This window comes from Tamandua tetradactyla, chromosome 16 (assembly GCF_023851605.1).
Source record: "Tamandua tetradactyla isolate mTamTet1 chromosome 16, mTamTet1.pri, whole genome shotgun sequence".
NCBI lineage: Eukaryota > Metazoa > Chordata > Mammalia > Pilosa > Myrmecophagidae > Tamandua > Tamandua tetradactyla.
The window spans coordinates 10,780,099-10,797,080 of NC_135342.1; the positions used below are offsets into that span (position 1 = coordinate 10,780,099).

The window sequence follows — 16,982 nt, forward strand, 5'->3', positions numbered from 1 at the left end:
TGCCAGGTCCCCAGGGAGGGGCAGCTGGGGGCCAGACTCCCAGTCTGAGGAAGAAGAGGCCTGGACCCCTGGGTCTGAGGGAGGAGGAGCTGAGGGCCTGGACCCCTGGGTCTGAGGAGGGGCTGGGGGCCTGGACCCCTGGGTCTGAGGAGGGGCTGGGGGCCTGGACCCCTGGATCTGGGGGAGGGAGGGCTGGGGGCCTGGACCCCTGGGTCTGGGGGAGGAGGGGTTGGGGGCCTGGACCCCGGGTCTGAGGAGGGGCTGGGGGCCTGGACCCCTGGGTCTGAGGAGGAGCTGAGGGCCTGGACCCCCCAGGTCTGAAGAGGGGCTGGGGGCCTAGACCCCGGCTCTGAGGAGGGGCTGGAGGCCTGGAGGGGCCGGGGTCCAAATTCTTGGGAACTGGAGTAAGGAGAAGACTTAGGACCTGGTTGCCAGCAGAGGAGGAGAAGGCGCTGGGGGACAGAACTGTGCCATGGTGGGGGCGGCAGCGTCTAGAAGGCCATTCTTAGTATCTGCGAGTCAGGAGATTTGGGGAAACCAGAGCCTGGAGGGAGGGCCTGGTGTCCCAGCATGAGCAGGAGGGCCAGGGCGTGGAGACGGGGCCTCCGCCCGCAGGGAGGGCCCTGGGCTCCGGGGCTCGGGGCTCTGGGCTCCCGCCCGCCCGGCCTGGCCGTCGGCCCTGCTGGGACCTCGCCCTAACCCCCTCCCCGGGCCTTTTCCCGGAGCGGGCAGGGCGGGCACCGGACGCGGGGGAGGGGGAGGGTGTCCCCGCGTGGGCCGGGGGCGGGGGAGGCCGGGAAGGCCCTGGAGGGCTGCCCGGAGGTTGGCGCCCTTCCCGGCAGGGGTCCTGAGGCTTTCTGAATGGGCGTGGTAGCTGGACGTGGGGGGGTAGTGAAGGGGGTGAGGGGCGGGACTCGTGGAGACCTGGTGCGGTGGGAGGAGGGTGGGGTGGGTGTGAGAGTGGGGGAGCAACGCGGTGTGAGGGACCCGGTGCGGGGGAGACAAGGCCCTCCCTTTTTCTTCCTGTCCATCCCCCCCTTTGCCAAAACCCCCGCAGAGCCGGAAGGTTCCCCGCCTCCCAGGCGCGCCAGAGCCAACCCGGCCGCGGCAGCCCGGTGACGTCACGAGTTGCTGGGCAGACCGCTACTCTCCTCCCGCGAATTTAGCGAAATCAGAGACTGTGCCCAGAGGCAGCGCTGTCACCTGGGGCCTCGTGCCCCGCCCGCCACCCGAGGGCTCAGTCCCGAGAGGGAGGATAGAGAGCCAGAGAAAAAAGGGCCACAGACCCAGGGGGAGGGAGACAGGGACCCAGGGACAGGGGGACAGACCGGGAGCGAGGGGACAGAGACCTAGAGAGAGAGACAGAGACAGAGACCAAAGGGAAGGAGAGATGGGGAGAGGCTAGGGAATAGATCCAGTTGGCAGGAAGAGAGGATGACACAATTAAAGCGAGCCGCAGTGGCTCACCTCAGGCCCTTGCCCCTTTTGCAGCTGCAGCCTAGCCTGGCCTCCCTGCCTCTAGGACGCCCTCTCTCAGCCTCCCCTCCCCTTCCCCTGACTCTGTGGACCAACGCCCCCAGGTGGAGAGCCAGGAGTGCAGTCCCTGCAAAGGGTCCCAGGAGATCTATCCACCTTGATTTGATTTGTTTTATTTTATTTCACATTTTGGCTGCTGGATGATTTTTTTTTTCCAAAATGTACATCATTCGGAGGATGAGGCCCTGGGGAGGACATTTTGCCCCCTGTGCACCCTTCCCACCTGCTCTCCCACCAGCTGCTGTGTGCCCCTGAGTCCCAAGGGAGTCCCTCGGGCTCCTTGAGGCCCCCATCCCCCTCCCGAACACCAGTGGGGGTGGGGTAGACTCCAGGAGGCTTGAGGGGGGCTTCTGAGAGCTTCTTCTTCCTCGCCCCCTTTCACAGAAGGGACTAACTGAGGCCTGGAAGCTGCAAGTCACTCATTCTGGATCAGCGGCCCCCAGCTCAGGGCCTGGACCGCCAGCTGCCCGGCCCACAGCCTCTGCCTTCCATAGAACCTCCGGCTCAGTTCATCCAGGCCGCGGCTCCAGCCAGATTCACGCGAGGAGTGGAAGCACAAGGGGTGTGGGCTGAACAGGTGACCCAGAGAAGAGGTGGTGGAAGATGACCGGGGCAGTGGGGCCTGGGGCACGCTGGAGAGCAGATGCCCCGGTAGGAGGGGACGCTGCCCGGCCCGGCCCTCCCACTACCGCTGCACTGCCCAAAGTTTTAAGGGAAACCAGAAATCTGGGTTATGTCAAAGTCTCCCTGTTTTGAAACATTGGATTCCCACCCCACCCTCCCAGCCCCACCAAAAGAACAATGCTGCAAGGAACTAAAGTGAATATCGCCAAGGACCTGGCTTGTCCTGGAATCATCTCAGTGTGGCTGTGGAGAGGGCACCCCAGGAAGAACAGGGACCCCACAAGAATAAGGGCTGCTGGTAGGGGCCCCACAGGGATATATGGGATGGGGGGGTCCCACGGGGGGGGGCTATGTCAGGTGTGGTGGGAGGATCCCAGGCATGACAAGCGGATTCCCAGGGGGCCACCGGGGTGCCCCTCCCCACCCTGATAAGGGTGGCTTCAGGCATGACGAAAGGATCCCAGAGGGGCCCTGGATGTGTTTGGAGAATTCCAGACATGAAAAAGTGATCACAGAGTGGTGCCAGAGAATTAGGGAATCTCAAAGATGACAAGGGGGTGGGGGTGTAGAGGGACAGATATGACAAAGGGTCATAGAGACTCAGAGCACCCCAACATCACTGGGAGATCTCAGGCATGGGAAGGGGAGCCCAGAGGGGCCCCAGGCTGGGCGGTGCCTCCCCTCCCCCACGTATGGGACATCACCGCCCCCATGTGACTGAGGGATCTCAGGAGGTGCCAGGGATTTTGGAAGCCCGACCCCCACCCCTGCGTTCAGTAGAGCGCCCCAAGGCACGGTCGTGACAAGGGGACCCCAGGGTGGCCCTGGGCAAGGCTTCAGGATGAAGGCCCCCCGCACCCCCCAATATGGGGGTCCACGGGTCCCCTGAACTAGGGTGGGGCGGCCTCAGGCCCGGCGGGCGGCCGGCAACAGTGCGCTGTCGAACTGGTACGTGAGCTTGCGCTTGACCTTGCGGATCTCGCCGGTCTTGGCGTAGTTGCGCAGGGCGCGCGCCAGCTTCTGGTAGGTCATGCGCTTGCGGTTGCCCTTCTGCTGGCCCCAGCGGCGCGCCAGGAGCTCCTTGTGCTTCGAGGAGAACTGGAAGACGCCGGCGCCCGGCTCCACCCACCACACGCACTCGCGCATGTCGCCGCGGGTCAGCAGGCCCAGCAGGAACTGGTAGAGGCGCAGTTTCTTGCGGGCCCCTGGGGCGGGAGGGGGGGAGTGTTGCCCCCGCGTCCACCCCGCCCCCCTTCCCTGCCCGGAGAATGGGGCGGGGCTGAAAGGGAACGGCTAGACACCCCTTTGTTCTGAGCCCCTGTTCCCCCCCAACAGCTCCTACCCCTCCCCCAACCCGGGCCCCTTTTCTGGGGCCTTTTCCCGGAGAACTGCCTCCCCGCCCCCGCGTCGGGGCTCGGCATCTGTCCGGGCCGGCCCAGAGCCGTACATATTTGTTGGCCCCTTGGATGGAGGAATCTGCGGAATGGGTTGTCGTTGCCCGGGGGCTTGTACAGGTGACCCAGGGCCCCGTGGAGCAATCGCGACTTGATTGGAATCCCAGCCCTGGCAATTCTCCAGCTTGTGCCTTCAGCTTGCCTTCTCCCAACCTCTCAGCCCGAGGGGGCCCAGGATCCAGGGAGAGGCCAGAGCTGAGGTGGAGACGAAGGGGGGGCGGTGCTCAAAACAGGGCCCTGGGGTCCCCGCCCCCACTTCTGCCGTTTCCCAGCTGTGTGGCCTTGGGCTGTTGACTTGACCTCTCTGAGCCTCGGTGCTGTCAGCTGTCATGTGAGATGAGTGTGTGTGTGTGTGTGTGTGTGTGTTTGGATTTTGCCAGCATTTGTGAAGGCTCAGCACCATGGGCTAGGCTGGGTGCTTTAATTATTAGCTTACCCCACCCAGGAGGGAGCAAGGAGGAGGATACCCATTTTGCAGGTGGGACACTGAGGCCCAGACAACTAAACAATGATCCCAGCTTCCCAGGGCTGGAGCGTGTTGGACATGGGCATGGAAGCAGCCTTTGAGTGTGGGGGACAGACCCGGTTATTCTTTTTGGTGCTCTTGTTTGGAGAGGTCGGTTTATAGAAAGCTCGTCTGTGCTGGATGCTGTCATCCCACTGAATCCTCCCAACAACCCTACGTGCCAGGACACTCTGTTATCCCCACTGGACAGAGAGGAATCCCAGGCACAGAGAGGCGGTGGAATTTGCCCAAGGCCACACAGCCAGCCCCTGGCGGAGCTGGGAAAACCTGCCCTCAGCTCTGAAGCCCATCATAGGTGCTCGGGAATATGGGGTCCCCTTCGCCCTGGCCCCCACCCCCCGCCAGCTCCCACATACCTGCCTCGGCTCCCCTCCCCTCGGCGCCCACCACCAGGGCATCGTCCGACTCGCTGTCCGACACCTCCAGGGCAGGGCTGTCGTGCAGCACGTCCTCTTCCTCCGACAGCACAGGGCTGGGGTACGGGGCGAACGCCGGGGGGGCCAGGGTCTACGGAAGGTCAAGGTCACCCATAAAGAATATCCGCATCGTCCCCAGGTTCAAGTGTTCACGGAGGCACCTCTCCTGCCTTCAGCAGTGGCACAAAATGGTACTTAACCCCCGAGGGTTTTTGAAAGGTTGAAAGGGGGTCATCTGTGCTCAGGGCTGAAGGCGGCTCCTGTCCCCTCGTGAATGCTGAAGCCAACGCTGGGGGGATCCACCTGCCCCCTGCCCCTCACCTGGCTTGCAAAGTTCTCCGTGGGGTACGTTGGGAGGCCAGGCCCCGGGGCCTCCAGGCTGGGCGGCGGGTCGAGCCCCCCCACAGGACTGTAGGTCGAGGGCCCGTAGCAGAGCTGGACACCCTGGGGGTGGCCAAAGGCGGCTGCTGCAGGGTCGAAGGCCTCGTACTGGGTGGCTGGGGCGGGCGGGGCCCAGTCCCACAGGGAGTCTGGGGGGAGGGCACCGAGTCAGAGGCCAGAGGTCTGGCCAAGGCCCCGCCCAGCTGCAGCCCCCAGCACAGAGGGGCCTTTGTGGGCGTGCAAATCCCCAACCTCAGGATTTGCATGGAGGGGGCTGGAGGGGGGCCAGAGGCTGGGATGACCCCTTTCTGCCTGGCAAGCTGACGGGCTCCCCTGGGCCTTGGCACCCCCATCTGTGAAATGCACCCTCGGGGTCCGGGGCCCAGGTGAGGAGGGGGCTGGGCTGGGGTCACTCACCAGGAGCCCCGTCGGCGTCGGTGTAGCCGGGGTGCTTGCAGCTGTCCAGGTCATAGAAGACACCATCTGGGTACTGATTGGGGGGAGGGGTCAGCCAGGCTGCAGGGCACCCCTACCCCGACCCTGAACCCGCAGGGAGACTCCAGCTCACACAGGCGAGGGGAGGAGAGGCTGGGAGAGGGTGAGAAAGAGAGACCAAAAGAGATAGAGACACAGGGGGAGAGGGAGAGACACAGACAGAGAGAGCCCAGGAGAAATACACAAAGACCCAGAGACCTGGAGATACACACACAGAGATGAAAAAGAGACAGAGATGCAGGAAGAGACACAGAGACCTGGAGCCTCAGCCAGGGACCCGCAGTGCCCTCTCCCGAGGGTCCCGGCTGGGTGGCACCCCTGTCTTCCCAATAGCACCTGGGGAAGGCCTAAAAGAATCTGCCCTGGCCTTGCCTGGCTCAGTGGGGAGGTGGACAGAGGGGGAGTATTTTTGCAGGGGCAGGTTCTCAACACTGCTTTCACCCACCCCTGCATTGCTTCGCTTCATCCCAAGAATCACGTCATGCCTCAGTAATCCAGTTCTAGTGGAACTAAAGCTCTATGCACACCTCCCTGCAGCCCCTAGAGACCACCCTTAGAGAACTGAAAACAGACTACACACACACACACACACACAAACGCTTTGGCAAGATATCTGGAGTAGTGTTATTACCAGCCACAAACCCAGTGGCCCATGGTGAGGAGGAGGGATAAACACCATGGTGGAACTGAGACGGAGTACTATACAGCAATGAAAAAGGACAGACATTCGATTCACTTTATATGAAGCACAAAAGCAGGCAGAACTAACCCCTGGGGGTGGGGGGGAATACTGGAGAGGAGTATGGACTGGGAAGGGGTGTGAGGGAAATTTCTGGAGCGATGGGGATGTTTTTTGTCTCCATTCATCCAATGGGGACACTCCCTGAGCCACCCATGTAAATTATACAACTGCCACTGAACTCTATGCTTAAAAATAATTAAATGGCAAGTTGTGTGTTTTATATATGTTACCATAATAAAAAAAAGAAGAAAAGAAAAACAGGAAGGAACACGTAAAGTTGGTGGGTTGGTGGTGACACCTGAGAGGCACAGAGGGATTGTCTCCTCACTGGGTGGCGGGTTCGAGGGTGTTTGGGCTGAAATTCTACGTGTCTGAACTATCACAGAATGCAGTTTTTAGAATACAAGACGAACAAAGATGAGAAGGAAAGAGGAATAAGTGAATTTGCTGAATGTGGGGCAAACATGGACGTAGCATCAGCAAAACGAAGGCAACCCCTTGTCCCCCGCACAAGGAAAAGAGACATCAGTGATGCAGGCGGAGGGTGGGGGCAGGAAAGAGACATAGAAAGACACAAGGTGATAGGAAGGGGCAGAAGGGGAAACCGAGGCAAGGCACAAGCGATGCTCCTGAGGGACGTCATAGCAGGCCACGTGGTCCCCCCCCCACCCTGCCAGCCAGCACCCAGGGGTCACGACTCACCAGACAGCTGAAGTGCGGCCCGTCGAGCCTGGCGGGGGAGAGGCACAGGAGCATGTCAGGGCCTCAGTGCTCGAGGGGGTTGATGAGGCGGAGCAGCTGTGGCCACCACAGTGCCCTGCCATGTGTCTGTGGGGGGACCAGCCCCCCCGATTGCCCCCACCGGGACAGGAAGTGGGGGGCTGGGGCCAGGCAAATGCCCCCTGGGATTTGCATAGACAGAGGCTGGGGGGGGGGCAGGGAAAGTGAGGGAGAGAAAGTCCCCAAAGACGAGGCGTGAGTGCCAGCAGGGGCGCAGGCGGGGAAGGGGCCGGGTCAGGTGGACCCCTTGAGCCTCCAGTACCTTGTCGGTGACTTGGAGAGATGTCCGGACAGACATGGGGCAGACAGACAGACTCAGCCGAGGGGAAAGGGGAGCGGATGGGTGGGGTAGGAGAAAGTGTGGGGACATCCAGGCACATCTCGGTGCAGAGGAAGTGATGACTGAGCCCCAGGGAGAAGCAGGGTTGGGAGTCAGGGGAGACAGGCAGACAGACAGAGGGATGAGAGACACACTGAGACCCAGAGACCAGGATGGACAGAGAACAGGGAAACACGGGGGCAGCAGCGAGGAACAGGGACATGGCGAGGCTTCCCGAGGGACATGGAGAGATGGAGAGTTAGAGCCACAGAGACAGACAGCCAGTGGAGAGGAGAGTCCCAGGATAAGGGGCTCCTCAGGGACCAGGAAGGCTAGGGATGAGAGGGGGGAGAAGATTGCAAGATGGGAGAGAAGAGGGAGGTGGGCCCCCCCTCCCAGCTGCTAGATGGGGGTGCCAAGGGCAGGTTGAGGGCCCGGCTTACTGTGCAGCCTCCAGGGCAAGCATGGTGGCGCTGGGCTCTGCTGGGCTGGCCGCCTGGCTGCAACCACCACCCCTATTTATACCTTGGCCCAGCCCCCGGGGGGTGGGGGTGGGGGGACGGGCCTGTGATCAGCCCTCCTCGAAAATCCCCTGAGGGAGGGGGCCAGGGGAGGGGGCTGGATTGCACAACCCCTTGGTCACGTGGCAGGGCAGGCTGGCGCAGGGGCCAACTGGGCTTGGGGATCCCCAAGATTAGGGGCGGGTCTGGGGGGCTGACCCTGAGGGGTGGAGATGGGAAAGGAGCTGGATTTAGGGGGACCCCTTAAAGGCAAGCCTGGGTGGATTGTACGGTGTGTGAACATAGCTCAATAAAATGACCTTTACAAGAGAAAAAAGAAAAGGCTGGGGGTCCCTCTGGTCACTGGAGGGGGGGGGGGGGATCAGCGACCAGAGGACTCTGGACCCAGGAGCTGAAGTTCAGCCCCACGAGGGGCGGGGAGGGGAGAGGGATGCTGGGTGGCACCAGGACTGGGTACCCGAGAGGCAGAAGCTCGGGGAACGGGCCCCATAGCACTGTCGGGGTGTCTGGAGGCAAGTGGGAAGCCATAAGGGACTGATGTGAGGATTGCCCAGGGGTCTCAAAAGGGGGGTGGGGGGGATCCCTGAGGAAAATGCAGGCCTGAAATCACCCATGAGGACCCCGAGGTGGAAACATTCGTGGGTGTGTGATGTGGGGGGGTCCTCTCAGCCAGGTTGGGGAGTGGAAACCAGACATATGAGGGGCTGTCCCAGGGCCTGATGGAAACAGGTCAGCACCTGGAGGGTGGGGCAGCTCCCCAGGAACCCAGGGAGGGGGAAGGGCACACCCCAAAAGGGGCAGGCCTTGGTGCCAGACACCTGGGTGCCCTGAGCAGGGGCAGGGAGGCACTCTTGGGGCTGGTCACTCAGGACCATGCAGGAGGGGCAGGGGGAAACTGAGGCAGCAAAAGCTGGAGCCCAGGGCTCACGGCCTTGAGGGCAGAGAGGTCCAGTGGGGGCCTCAGGGGAGTGAGGGGGTCTCACGAGCAGAGATGAGCCCCACCCCCAGAGCCGGCCGACAGGGTCCAGGCTAGGACTCTGGAAACTGGGCCTTGTCCCCAACCCCAGAGAGCACAAGGAACCAGGTAACAAAAGGCCTGAGTTTTATTTGTAAATTTTCCACCCATCCCGCCCCCCGGGTCCTCCAGGGGCACCCCCGAGGTCACCAGGCCTCTGGACCAGGGGGCCCGAAGCGCCTCAGCAGCTGCTCCTGGTCTTCCAGGTCCTTCCGCACCTTCTTGCGCATGTAGAAGATGGGGCAGTCCCGGCTGCAGGCGGGCAGGGGCGGGGTCAGGACAAGGTCAAGGTCGAGGTCTGGGTAGGGGTGTGGGATGTCCAGGTGGGGGCCAGGGCGGGGCCAGGGCCAGGGTCCGGGACAGACCTGAGGTTAGCGGGGTGAAGGCTGCGGGGCCGTGAGCACCCGGGCCTGGGGTGGGGGCCGTTCCCAGGACTTTGCCCCCCACCTTCTTCCCTCCCCAGCCCCCCCACCACAGCTGTCTTCTCCGGCAGGCGGCTGTTTGCTCAGCGGGCACGGACCCGATAACAGTGGGTGCGCAGGGCGCCGGCCGGCCACCGCCGTATATCACCTGTCACCTGGCGTGGGAACCCGCCCCACCCGCCTGTTCCCTGGGGAAAGCCCGGCCCGCCCAGGGGGTGGAAGCAGGGATAGTGGGGGTGGGTGCCCAGGGCCCCCTCTGGGGGAGGGGGCTGGGACAGGCACTGGCCCATCCTCCAGGCAGGATGCCCGGGCTGAGTGAGGACTCCTCACTGGGTGAGGGGAGGGGTGCTAGGGAAGGCCCTGAGGTGGGCTCAGAGCACCCCATGCTGGTCTGGGGGCTTGAGAAGACCGGGGAAGTCGGGGCGCACCTGGTGCAGATGACGTCCTCGTGCAGGCTGCCCTGGCAGCGCTGGCACTGGGTCCAGAGGCGCGAGAAGCGCTCCTCCAGGGCGTTCAGGTGAGATACCTGGGAGGGCGGGGCCAATGCTGAGGGCCACAGGACGCAGCCCACCCACCCCCTACCTCCTGTGCCCCTGCCCCATGCCCTCGCCCTGGCAGCCCCTGCCTCACCTCCTTCTGGTACAGCTCCGACTCCCGGGGCTGGCAGAACCTGCACACAGCTCCTGGGGACAGAGGTGGCAGGGTCAGCACCCCCTTCCCCCTTCCCCGCCTGTGGCCCATCCCAGCCTCTGAAAGTCCCCGGAGGCTGGAGAACAAGGGAGCGAGTGTGCATGGGGAAAACTCCCCCGGGGAACTCCCAGGGTGGAGGGGCGAGGGCCTCCTAGGTGGGCACATGTGAGGGGAGCCCCCCACCTGGGGCTGGACCCCAGGGGGAGGCCATGCCAGTAGTGGGATAAGGGGCTGGGATCCTGGGGTCCCCGGCCATGCTCACCCTGGTGGCTGAGCACCGTGCGGCAGCCGATGCAGCAGCTGCGGCGCTGAGCGAAGGCCAGGAGGCCGCCCACCTTGCCCGTGAGCACGGTCTTGCAGCGCGTGTGCTCCCCACCTGCAGGGGAGGTAGGGGTGAGTGAGTGGGTGCCCCTGCCCCCAGGTGCCCTGCTGACCCGCCCGGCCTCCGGGGCGGCCCCTCACGCAGCAGCACGGCCTCGGCACGGCCCTCGCCCAGGATGGGCTCGAAGATGCGTAGAAGCGGCTTGGCCAGCTGCTGCTCCAGGTAGTACTGCGTGTCGATGGGCAGGCTGTGCTCCAGCACGAAGAGGGGGTCCTGGGGGGCGCGGGGGTGGTCAGCCGAGGGGCATCACACCCAGGCACCCTCAGGGGGGCAACAGCGTGGGGCAGCCGCCGGGCACAGACTATGCCCATGCTGGGGACAGCGGAGGGCTGGAGCTCACAGGTGTGGGGATCTGGCAGTGATGCCAAGATGCGAAGAGGTGAGACAGGAAGTGGGGGCTGAGGGAGGATCATGGTGTTGAGGACTGAGTCAGGGAGTGGACATCTGGGGAGAACGTGGACTACAAATCCAGGAAATTAGAGGCTTGCATGCAGAGCTGCTGTGGCTGGGGAGACACTGGGGGCCCTTCTCAAGGAGGGGGCCTGCAGGCCAGCAGACAAGGCATCCAGGAGCACATGATGTCCAGCCATGGGGACCCTGGGTGTGTGTGTTTTGGGGGGTGGATCTCTGGGTCCCGTGGGGCCCACGGAGGGAAACGCCCCTCCCCCCACCTGCCGGCTGCCCGAGCTCAAAAGCAGAAGTGAGAGCGGTGAGGGCTGGGGGCTGGGGGGCGGGGGGCTGGGGTGCGGGCCCAGGTGGGCTGACCTCGGACTTCATGTAGGCGGCCACGCCCTTGGCGGCCCCGACGATCACGTAGGGGACGCGGTCGCCGAGGCTGGGTGCGCTCCCGGGGTCCCGCTTCCTCATCCTGTGGAAAGACCGAGGCAGTGGGTGGCAAGGGCAGTGGGGCGGGTAGTGCAGGCAGGAAGAGGCGGGTGGGGAGGCGGTCCCACCTCTCGGCCAGCTGCACGTGGGCCTGCTTGCCCGCATAGTCGGCGGCCGCTCGCGTCAGCTCCTTGGTGATGACCAGCTGGGAGATGTCGATGCGGTTGCACAGCAGGTCCGAGATGACGTCCTGTGCGTGGGCCACAGCGCCCGCAGGGTCTCTAGGGGCAGGGGGTGGCGTCCCAATCACTACAGCCCTGGGGAGGCGCTCAGGGAGCCGAGGTGCCCGGGGAGGGGGGGGGGCGCCACAGCTGCCCAACCCCACTCTTTCCACTGCTCCGCCGCGGGGACACCTGCATCCCCAGGGGAGGGGGGAGGGGGCGGGACTCCCGGGTCTGAGAAAGAAGAGGGGCTGGGGGTCAGACTCCTGGTCCGAGGGAGGAGGGCCGGGGCCCAACGCACCGGTCGATGAGCAGGCGGCGCAGTGAGGCGGTGACGAGGTTAGCCACAAGGGGGCAGTTGTCCCTGCGCACGGCCTCCAGCCCCTTGCAGTCCATGCGGTCGTGGGTGTCGGGGCGGGAGGAGAAGAGCAGGCCTGCATAGCGCTTCTTGCTGATGAGCAGGTAGGGGAAATAGACCTGGGAGGGGCCGTAGCCGAGACTCCTGAGACTGGGGGCTGGATGCCCCGTCCCAAGACCCTTGAGAAGCTGAGGACATTCGGGGCTGGTCCCTGAGTCCAGGCTTCAGACACTTGGGGAGATAGGCCCCAGGGCAGGCCCACCATGGGAGGGGGCTAGACTCTAAACCTTGGGTGCTGCCTGAAGACAGAGCCCAGGGTGGCCACCCCTCAGCCTTCCAGGGACCCCCAAATCTGAAACAGAGATAGATAAACCCAGAGATGGCCCCTAAGACACAAGATCCAGAAACCAGAATGAACCCCGAAATACCCCCAAATCTGGGTCTGGGGCAGACTTCTGAGGCTGATGGGGAGGGGACACAGTGTAGTAAGTACCCCCTAAAAGAAGGAATAGCCTAAGAACTGGGGGGAGTCTGAGGCCAGAGACTGTAAATTGACAGCTTCCATGTCTGAAAGTGGCTGCAGCCAAGGCCGAACCCCTGTTTGAACCTTGGATACTGAGTATGGTCTGAGGTTATCTCGGACCCAGGACTGACCCCCACTGGGTTCGGGGTACCCTGGACAGTGGTACCCAGATGTGAGATATCCTGTCAGGGTCCCCACTGCCCATGGAAGGTCCCAAACTAAAGAGCATCGGGCAACTCCAAAGCTGAGAACCACACCACGCCTGTGACAGGGTTCCCAAAACCAAGGCCCCAAACTCGGGAGAATCCAGGCAGCAGCATATCCTGAAAAGGGGCCCTATGGGCCTAAAGAATGGGTTGTCCAGAGAACCGTGGTTAGGGTGGCCAAGAGTGGAGAGAGCAGTATCAGGGTTTCTCCACAGCCTGTCATACAATCGATCTCCAAAGTAAGACATTCTTGAGGTTAGAAGGTACCCCAAGAATCAGAGGCCCCTGAAAACTGGCAAGACTCACACCTGGCCCACTTCAAGCTCACTTACCTTCTCAAACTCAAGCCGGATAGGTGGGGGAAAGTGGCCCGACACCCAGTCTGCAGCCTCCCGCCCCAGGGCCATCGCCTCGGCCACAGAAGAGACCCCAAATCGGCACATGACAGAGTCGGTGTCTCCATAAACCACCTGGGAGAGGGTGCATGTGGGTGTGTTGGGGGTGCCCATATACTGCAGAGGGGCCCCGAGGATGCTGCAGGAGAATAGCTAGGAGGCCCGGAGGGTTTGAGCCTGGCCTCCCTGCAGCCACTCCCCAGTCTCAAGGCACCCCCATGGCCATGCAGGGCCCTGACCTTGGCATCAGTGCTGTAGCCGTTTTCCATCGTGTACTTGGTCTCCACCAGTTGCTTTGTTTTCTCAATCATCTGACGCCCAAACCCAGTGACGCTCTGTGGGGTAGGAAACAGGTAGAGCGCTGGCCCAGGAGCCCTCTGCAGTAGGCACAATTCAGGGTCCTGCCCCTGCTGCTTCCTGGCTTTGTGAACCAAGGATCGCCCCTCTGTGCCTCAGTTTGTAAATCTGCAAAGTGGGGCTCCTAGGCTACTCCTCAAAGGTCTGTTGGAAAGTAGGTTTCCTGGCAGATAGCTCTGGGCAGGAGGAGGAATGGGGTACATCAAGGACCCAGAAGAGACCAGCGACTCAGTGTTTCTCTCCATGGAGGGGCTGCAATATTATGGGAGGGGCAGTTCTCTGGGGTGTGGACCATCTTGTGCATTCAGAATGCCCTACCATTCCTGGTCTCCTCCCTGAATGCCAGCCGTACCACCCCCATTGAGAAATGAAGATTCCTTCCCAATGGCCTCATTTTAAAAATAAGGAAATCGAGGCACAGAGGGGCTATCCTCAGTTCACAAAGCCAGGAAGCAGCAGGGGCAAAACCCTGAACTGTGCCTGAGATGGGTAAGACTGGTTTTGGGCTTGAATTCAGTCAGAAAACTGCCTGTCTTTTACATAGATAGAGCATTTAGTCCATTTACATTTAGTGTAATTACAAATGTTTTGGTGCTTAAATCTACCACCTTGTTATTTGCTTTCTATTTCTTCTACCTTTTCTTTTCTTCTGGAATGATTCAGTATTTTTCACTATCCCATTCCTCTACCCCCCCCAAAACTTGAAAAGAGATAAGAAAAAAGGTCAAGAGAAAAAGACAGAGCAGAGAAACAAAGAAGGCCCCAGGGAAAAGTAAAGTAAAAAAAAAAAAAGTAAAGCCCTGGGGAGGAACCAGACAGGAAGACCCTTATATAAAGCCTTCCCAGGCCACAAGCCAATGCCCCAATCCCAGCCTGGCAGAACCTTGAGAACTCAAAACCTCAGGGCTTCCCATGAGTCTGGGGTAAGCAGGCCCTGGAGCCTGGGATGCTGCTGAGGAAGAGAGCACCCTGGGTGGGGGCTGTGAAAAGATAGTAGGCATTGCTGCCCTCTCAGAGCAGGGTATGGGTGCTGATCAAACACCTGCTGGTGTCCTCACACCTGAGCGGAGGGAGGGTTCCCACATCTGCCCGAAGGTGAACAAAGTCCACGAACCCGCTGAGGATGCAGCAAGTCAAATGTTGGAGCCTGACTGCTGGTGGATGACTCTAGCCCCTACTGAGACACTCCTTGCTTCCCCATGAAGACAGGAGGTGGACTGGGTACAGACTATCATTAGGAGGAGACCCTCCGGTGACTGTGTGATGGTGGAAGAATGCCCTTGGGCCTCTGCTGGCACATCACCTCCTAAGTGGTCCGCCCCACTGTCTCCTGTCTGCACGGCCTTGGCGCCACTTGCTGTGCTGCAGTTACTGCTGTCGTGTCTTTTGTCCCTACCAGGGCAGGATGCCTCGCCTATGCAGTTGCCTGCTGGTGTCCAGGCCCACAGCAAGAACAACCCTCTGCAGACACGGTGAGCATGTCAGCAAACACACACCCTCTCTAGAAGGGGTCCCCAGCGAGTCAAGGAATACCACTTCTGACCTTGAGATGAGCACTGTCCTCCCACAAAGGGGGTACACCTGCCACCCGCATGCCCACCGGGGGTCCAGGCACTCACCTGTGAGATCTCCAGGCACGGCAGCTTGCCCACCTGGGCGCCGGTGAAGCCATACACAGAATTGGCGCTCACCTTCAGTGCCAGCTGCCGCCCATCCAAGACCTGCCGGCGCAGGGGGTCTGTCTCCTTGGCCAGCTCTGCCTTGGCCCTTGGGAGCAGGTGTGGGGGCAAAGGCCACTCAGACAGGGCCCCAGGTCTTGGGAGGAGGCAGAGACTCAGGTTGGGCGGGGGCATCCTGGCTGGGCACTGGCGAGGGGCCTTTCTGGGAAGGGCCAATGCCATGTACTGCCCAGGGCGCCAGCCTTTCTCTGACTTACAGAGACACTGGGTGGGGTGGCTGGGCAGCTGTGGGGTGATGCAGAGGTGGGCAGGCTTTGCTGAGGGCAACAGCAAGTTTGAGCAGGGACAGGGGCCTTGAGAGCCCACCTTTTGCGGGCACTGAGCAGGTTCTCCAGGATCTGAGGCAGCAGTCCCTTCCGCACTGATGCCTTCACGAACTCGTCCCCCGTGGGTGTCTTGATGAACTGATCTGAATTTAGGCTGGGAGGGAGAGGAAGCCGTGACTGTCCGGCCTCCCTGTTCCCTCTTCCGGCCCCGCCCCTGCCCTTCAGGGCCCTCCCTCCTGCCGGGAGGCTCTGGGGGCCCAGCTTTGCCTGCGCACGGACAGAGGGTGCCCGTACCCCAGTTTCTGGGAGGCCCCGGGCCGCAGGAGGGTGGTGTAGCACAGGTTGTGGGCCATCATGATGGACGGGTACAGAGAGGAGAAGTCCAATGTTGCAATGGGGACGTCGTAGTACCTGGAGGGCAGGCCCGCAGGGGAGTCAGGCCTGGAGCCCCCAGCTGCCCGGCTTCCCCGGCCCGCCCGACCCATCCGGCCGAGGCCTCACCCTTTCAGCGGCTCAATGACTGTGGCGCCTGTGTAGTCCTCACCTCCCTCGGTCTTCACCACGGGCATCACCAGCCCCTCGCGCATGGCCTGGGAGGGGAGACGGTGGGCAATGGGGGCGGGGGGGTGGGCACACGGGCTGGACGAAAGCTACGCGGACCAACCAACAGACAGACAGGAAGGGGGAAGTGGGGGAGGGGTGAGCTCGGGCCACGGCCCACTGACCTGCCGCAGCAGCTGGGACACAACCTTAACCTGCTGCCCTCGGCTGAGCAGGTAGCCGAGGGGCACGCCGGTGACGCGCGCCATCTCCACAGCGTTCACCAGCACCATGAGCCGCTCCAGCAGCCGCAGCGGCAGGAAGGCGTCCTTGAGGCAGTACACGGCCAGGCGGCGGCGCGTCTGCTCGTTCCCGCTCTGGGGGTAGGAGTGGTGAGGTCGGACTGGGCCCTTCAGTGGTCCCTCAAAGGTGCTTGGGCCCCAGCCACCAGTGCCACGAATGGGGTCCTGCTGGGCACGTGGGTCTGCACAGATGTGACCAGCTCAGACAAAGCCAGTGGGAGCGGAGCAGGCCCCGAGACCCTCGTCCACAGAGGCGATGGGACGTGGGGCTGGGAGGGGCAGTGTCTGAGTAATGCCCCCCAGCAAAGGGTGCCCAGGATGCGGGCAAGCCCCCGCCACCACCCCACAGGCTGGCGCGGCCTGTCGACCCCTCGATGGGGATTTGCAGCTTCCAGGCTGCGAGGATAAGCTTCTGGTGTGTGCAGCCGCCCAGAGTGTGGCACTTTAAGGCAGCTCTGGGAGACTGAGACTGGGGGTCAGAGAGCACGAGGTGGGGGCAAGAGGGTGGCTGGGCCCGAGGGCATAGCGGTGAGGTGGCCTGGGGAAAGCTCAAGAGGTGATACGGGGAAAGGGCAAGGGGCTGGGTGGGGAAATGGGGTGGGGGTGGAGGGTTAGGGGGAGGGGGAGGGGTCAGGGAAGGCCTACTGTGAACTAGAGTCACAGCCAAAGGAGCAAAGTCACAGTGGCAGAGGTCACAGGAGTGGCAAAAATCCAAGTCAGAGGTCAGAGGACAGGAGGTTAGGGTGAGACTGGGAGAAAAAGAGAAGGCTGATGTCAAAAGTCAGGACAATGTACAGGAGACTGCAGTGAGTGGTTAGAAAGGGGAGCTGGGTGGCTGAAGGTCACACGTCAGGGGTAGTGACCCAGGGAGAGACAACAGGTCACAGGGCAGGAGGTTAAGGCCAGAGGTCAAGAGAACAGGTATGAAGCTGAAGCCAAAGATCAGG

General features: G+C 62.3%; 2 protein-coding genes across 3 annotated transcripts in view; both read right to left on the reverse strand.

Moving 5' to 3' along the window:
• Positions 1-1,633: 1,633 nt before the first annotated feature.
• Positions 1,634-7,760, reverse strand: SPIB (Spi-B transcription factor). Of its 2 annotated transcripts, XM_077131044.1 has the most exons (6): positions 7,717-7,760; positions 6,877-6,904; positions 5,355-5,427; positions 4,878-5,086; positions 4,497-4,647; positions 1,634-3,365 (listed from the first exon to the last, which is right to left on the reverse strand). In XM_077131044.1, the coding sequence occupies exons 1-6, from the start codon at positions 7,737-7,739 to the stop codon at positions 3,067-3,069; spliced, it is 783 nt and encodes a 260-aa protein (XP_076987159.1). In that variant the 5' UTR covers positions 7,740-7,760; the 3' UTR covers positions 1,634-3,066. The 2 variants fall into 2 exon arrangements, with proteins under 2 accessions (XP_076987159.1, XP_076987160.1); XM_077131045.1 differs by lacking the exons at positions 1,634-3,365; positions 6,877-6,904 and having other exon boundaries at positions 3,383-4,647; positions 7,717-7,745.
• A 1,108-nt stretch (positions 7,761-8,868) lies between these two features.
• Positions 8,869-16,982, reverse strand: part of POLD1 (DNA polymerase delta 1, catalytic subunit) — a 38,343-nt gene continuing 30,229 nt past the window's right edge. Inside the window, exons 13-27 of the mRNA XM_077130918.1 lie at positions 15,919-16,110; positions 15,695-15,783; positions 15,488-15,604; positions 15,234-15,347; positions 14,808-14,955; positions 13,071-13,166; positions 12,769-12,906; positions 11,651-11,826; positions 11,257-11,409; positions 11,069-11,171; positions 10,384-10,516; positions 10,184-10,297; positions 9,862-9,914; positions 9,660-9,757; positions 8,869-9,061 (exon numbers count right to left, since the gene is read on the reverse strand). Of these exons, the coding sequence (XP_076987033.1) occupies positions 8,956-9,061; positions 9,660-9,757; positions 9,862-9,914; positions 10,184-10,297; positions 10,384-10,516; positions 11,069-11,171; positions 11,257-11,409; positions 11,651-11,826; positions 12,769-12,906; positions 13,071-13,166; positions 14,808-14,955; positions 15,234-15,347; positions 15,488-15,604; positions 15,695-15,783; positions 15,919-16,110 (1,830 nt within the window). The 3' untranslated portion in view covers positions 8,869-8,955. The remainder of the gene's footprint in view (positions 9,062-9,659; positions 9,758-9,861; positions 9,915-10,183; positions 10,298-10,383; positions 10,517-11,068; positions 11,172-11,256; positions 11,410-11,650; positions 11,827-12,768; positions 12,907-13,070; positions 13,167-14,807; positions 14,956-15,233; positions 15,348-15,487; positions 15,605-15,694; positions 15,784-15,918; positions 16,111-16,982) is intronic.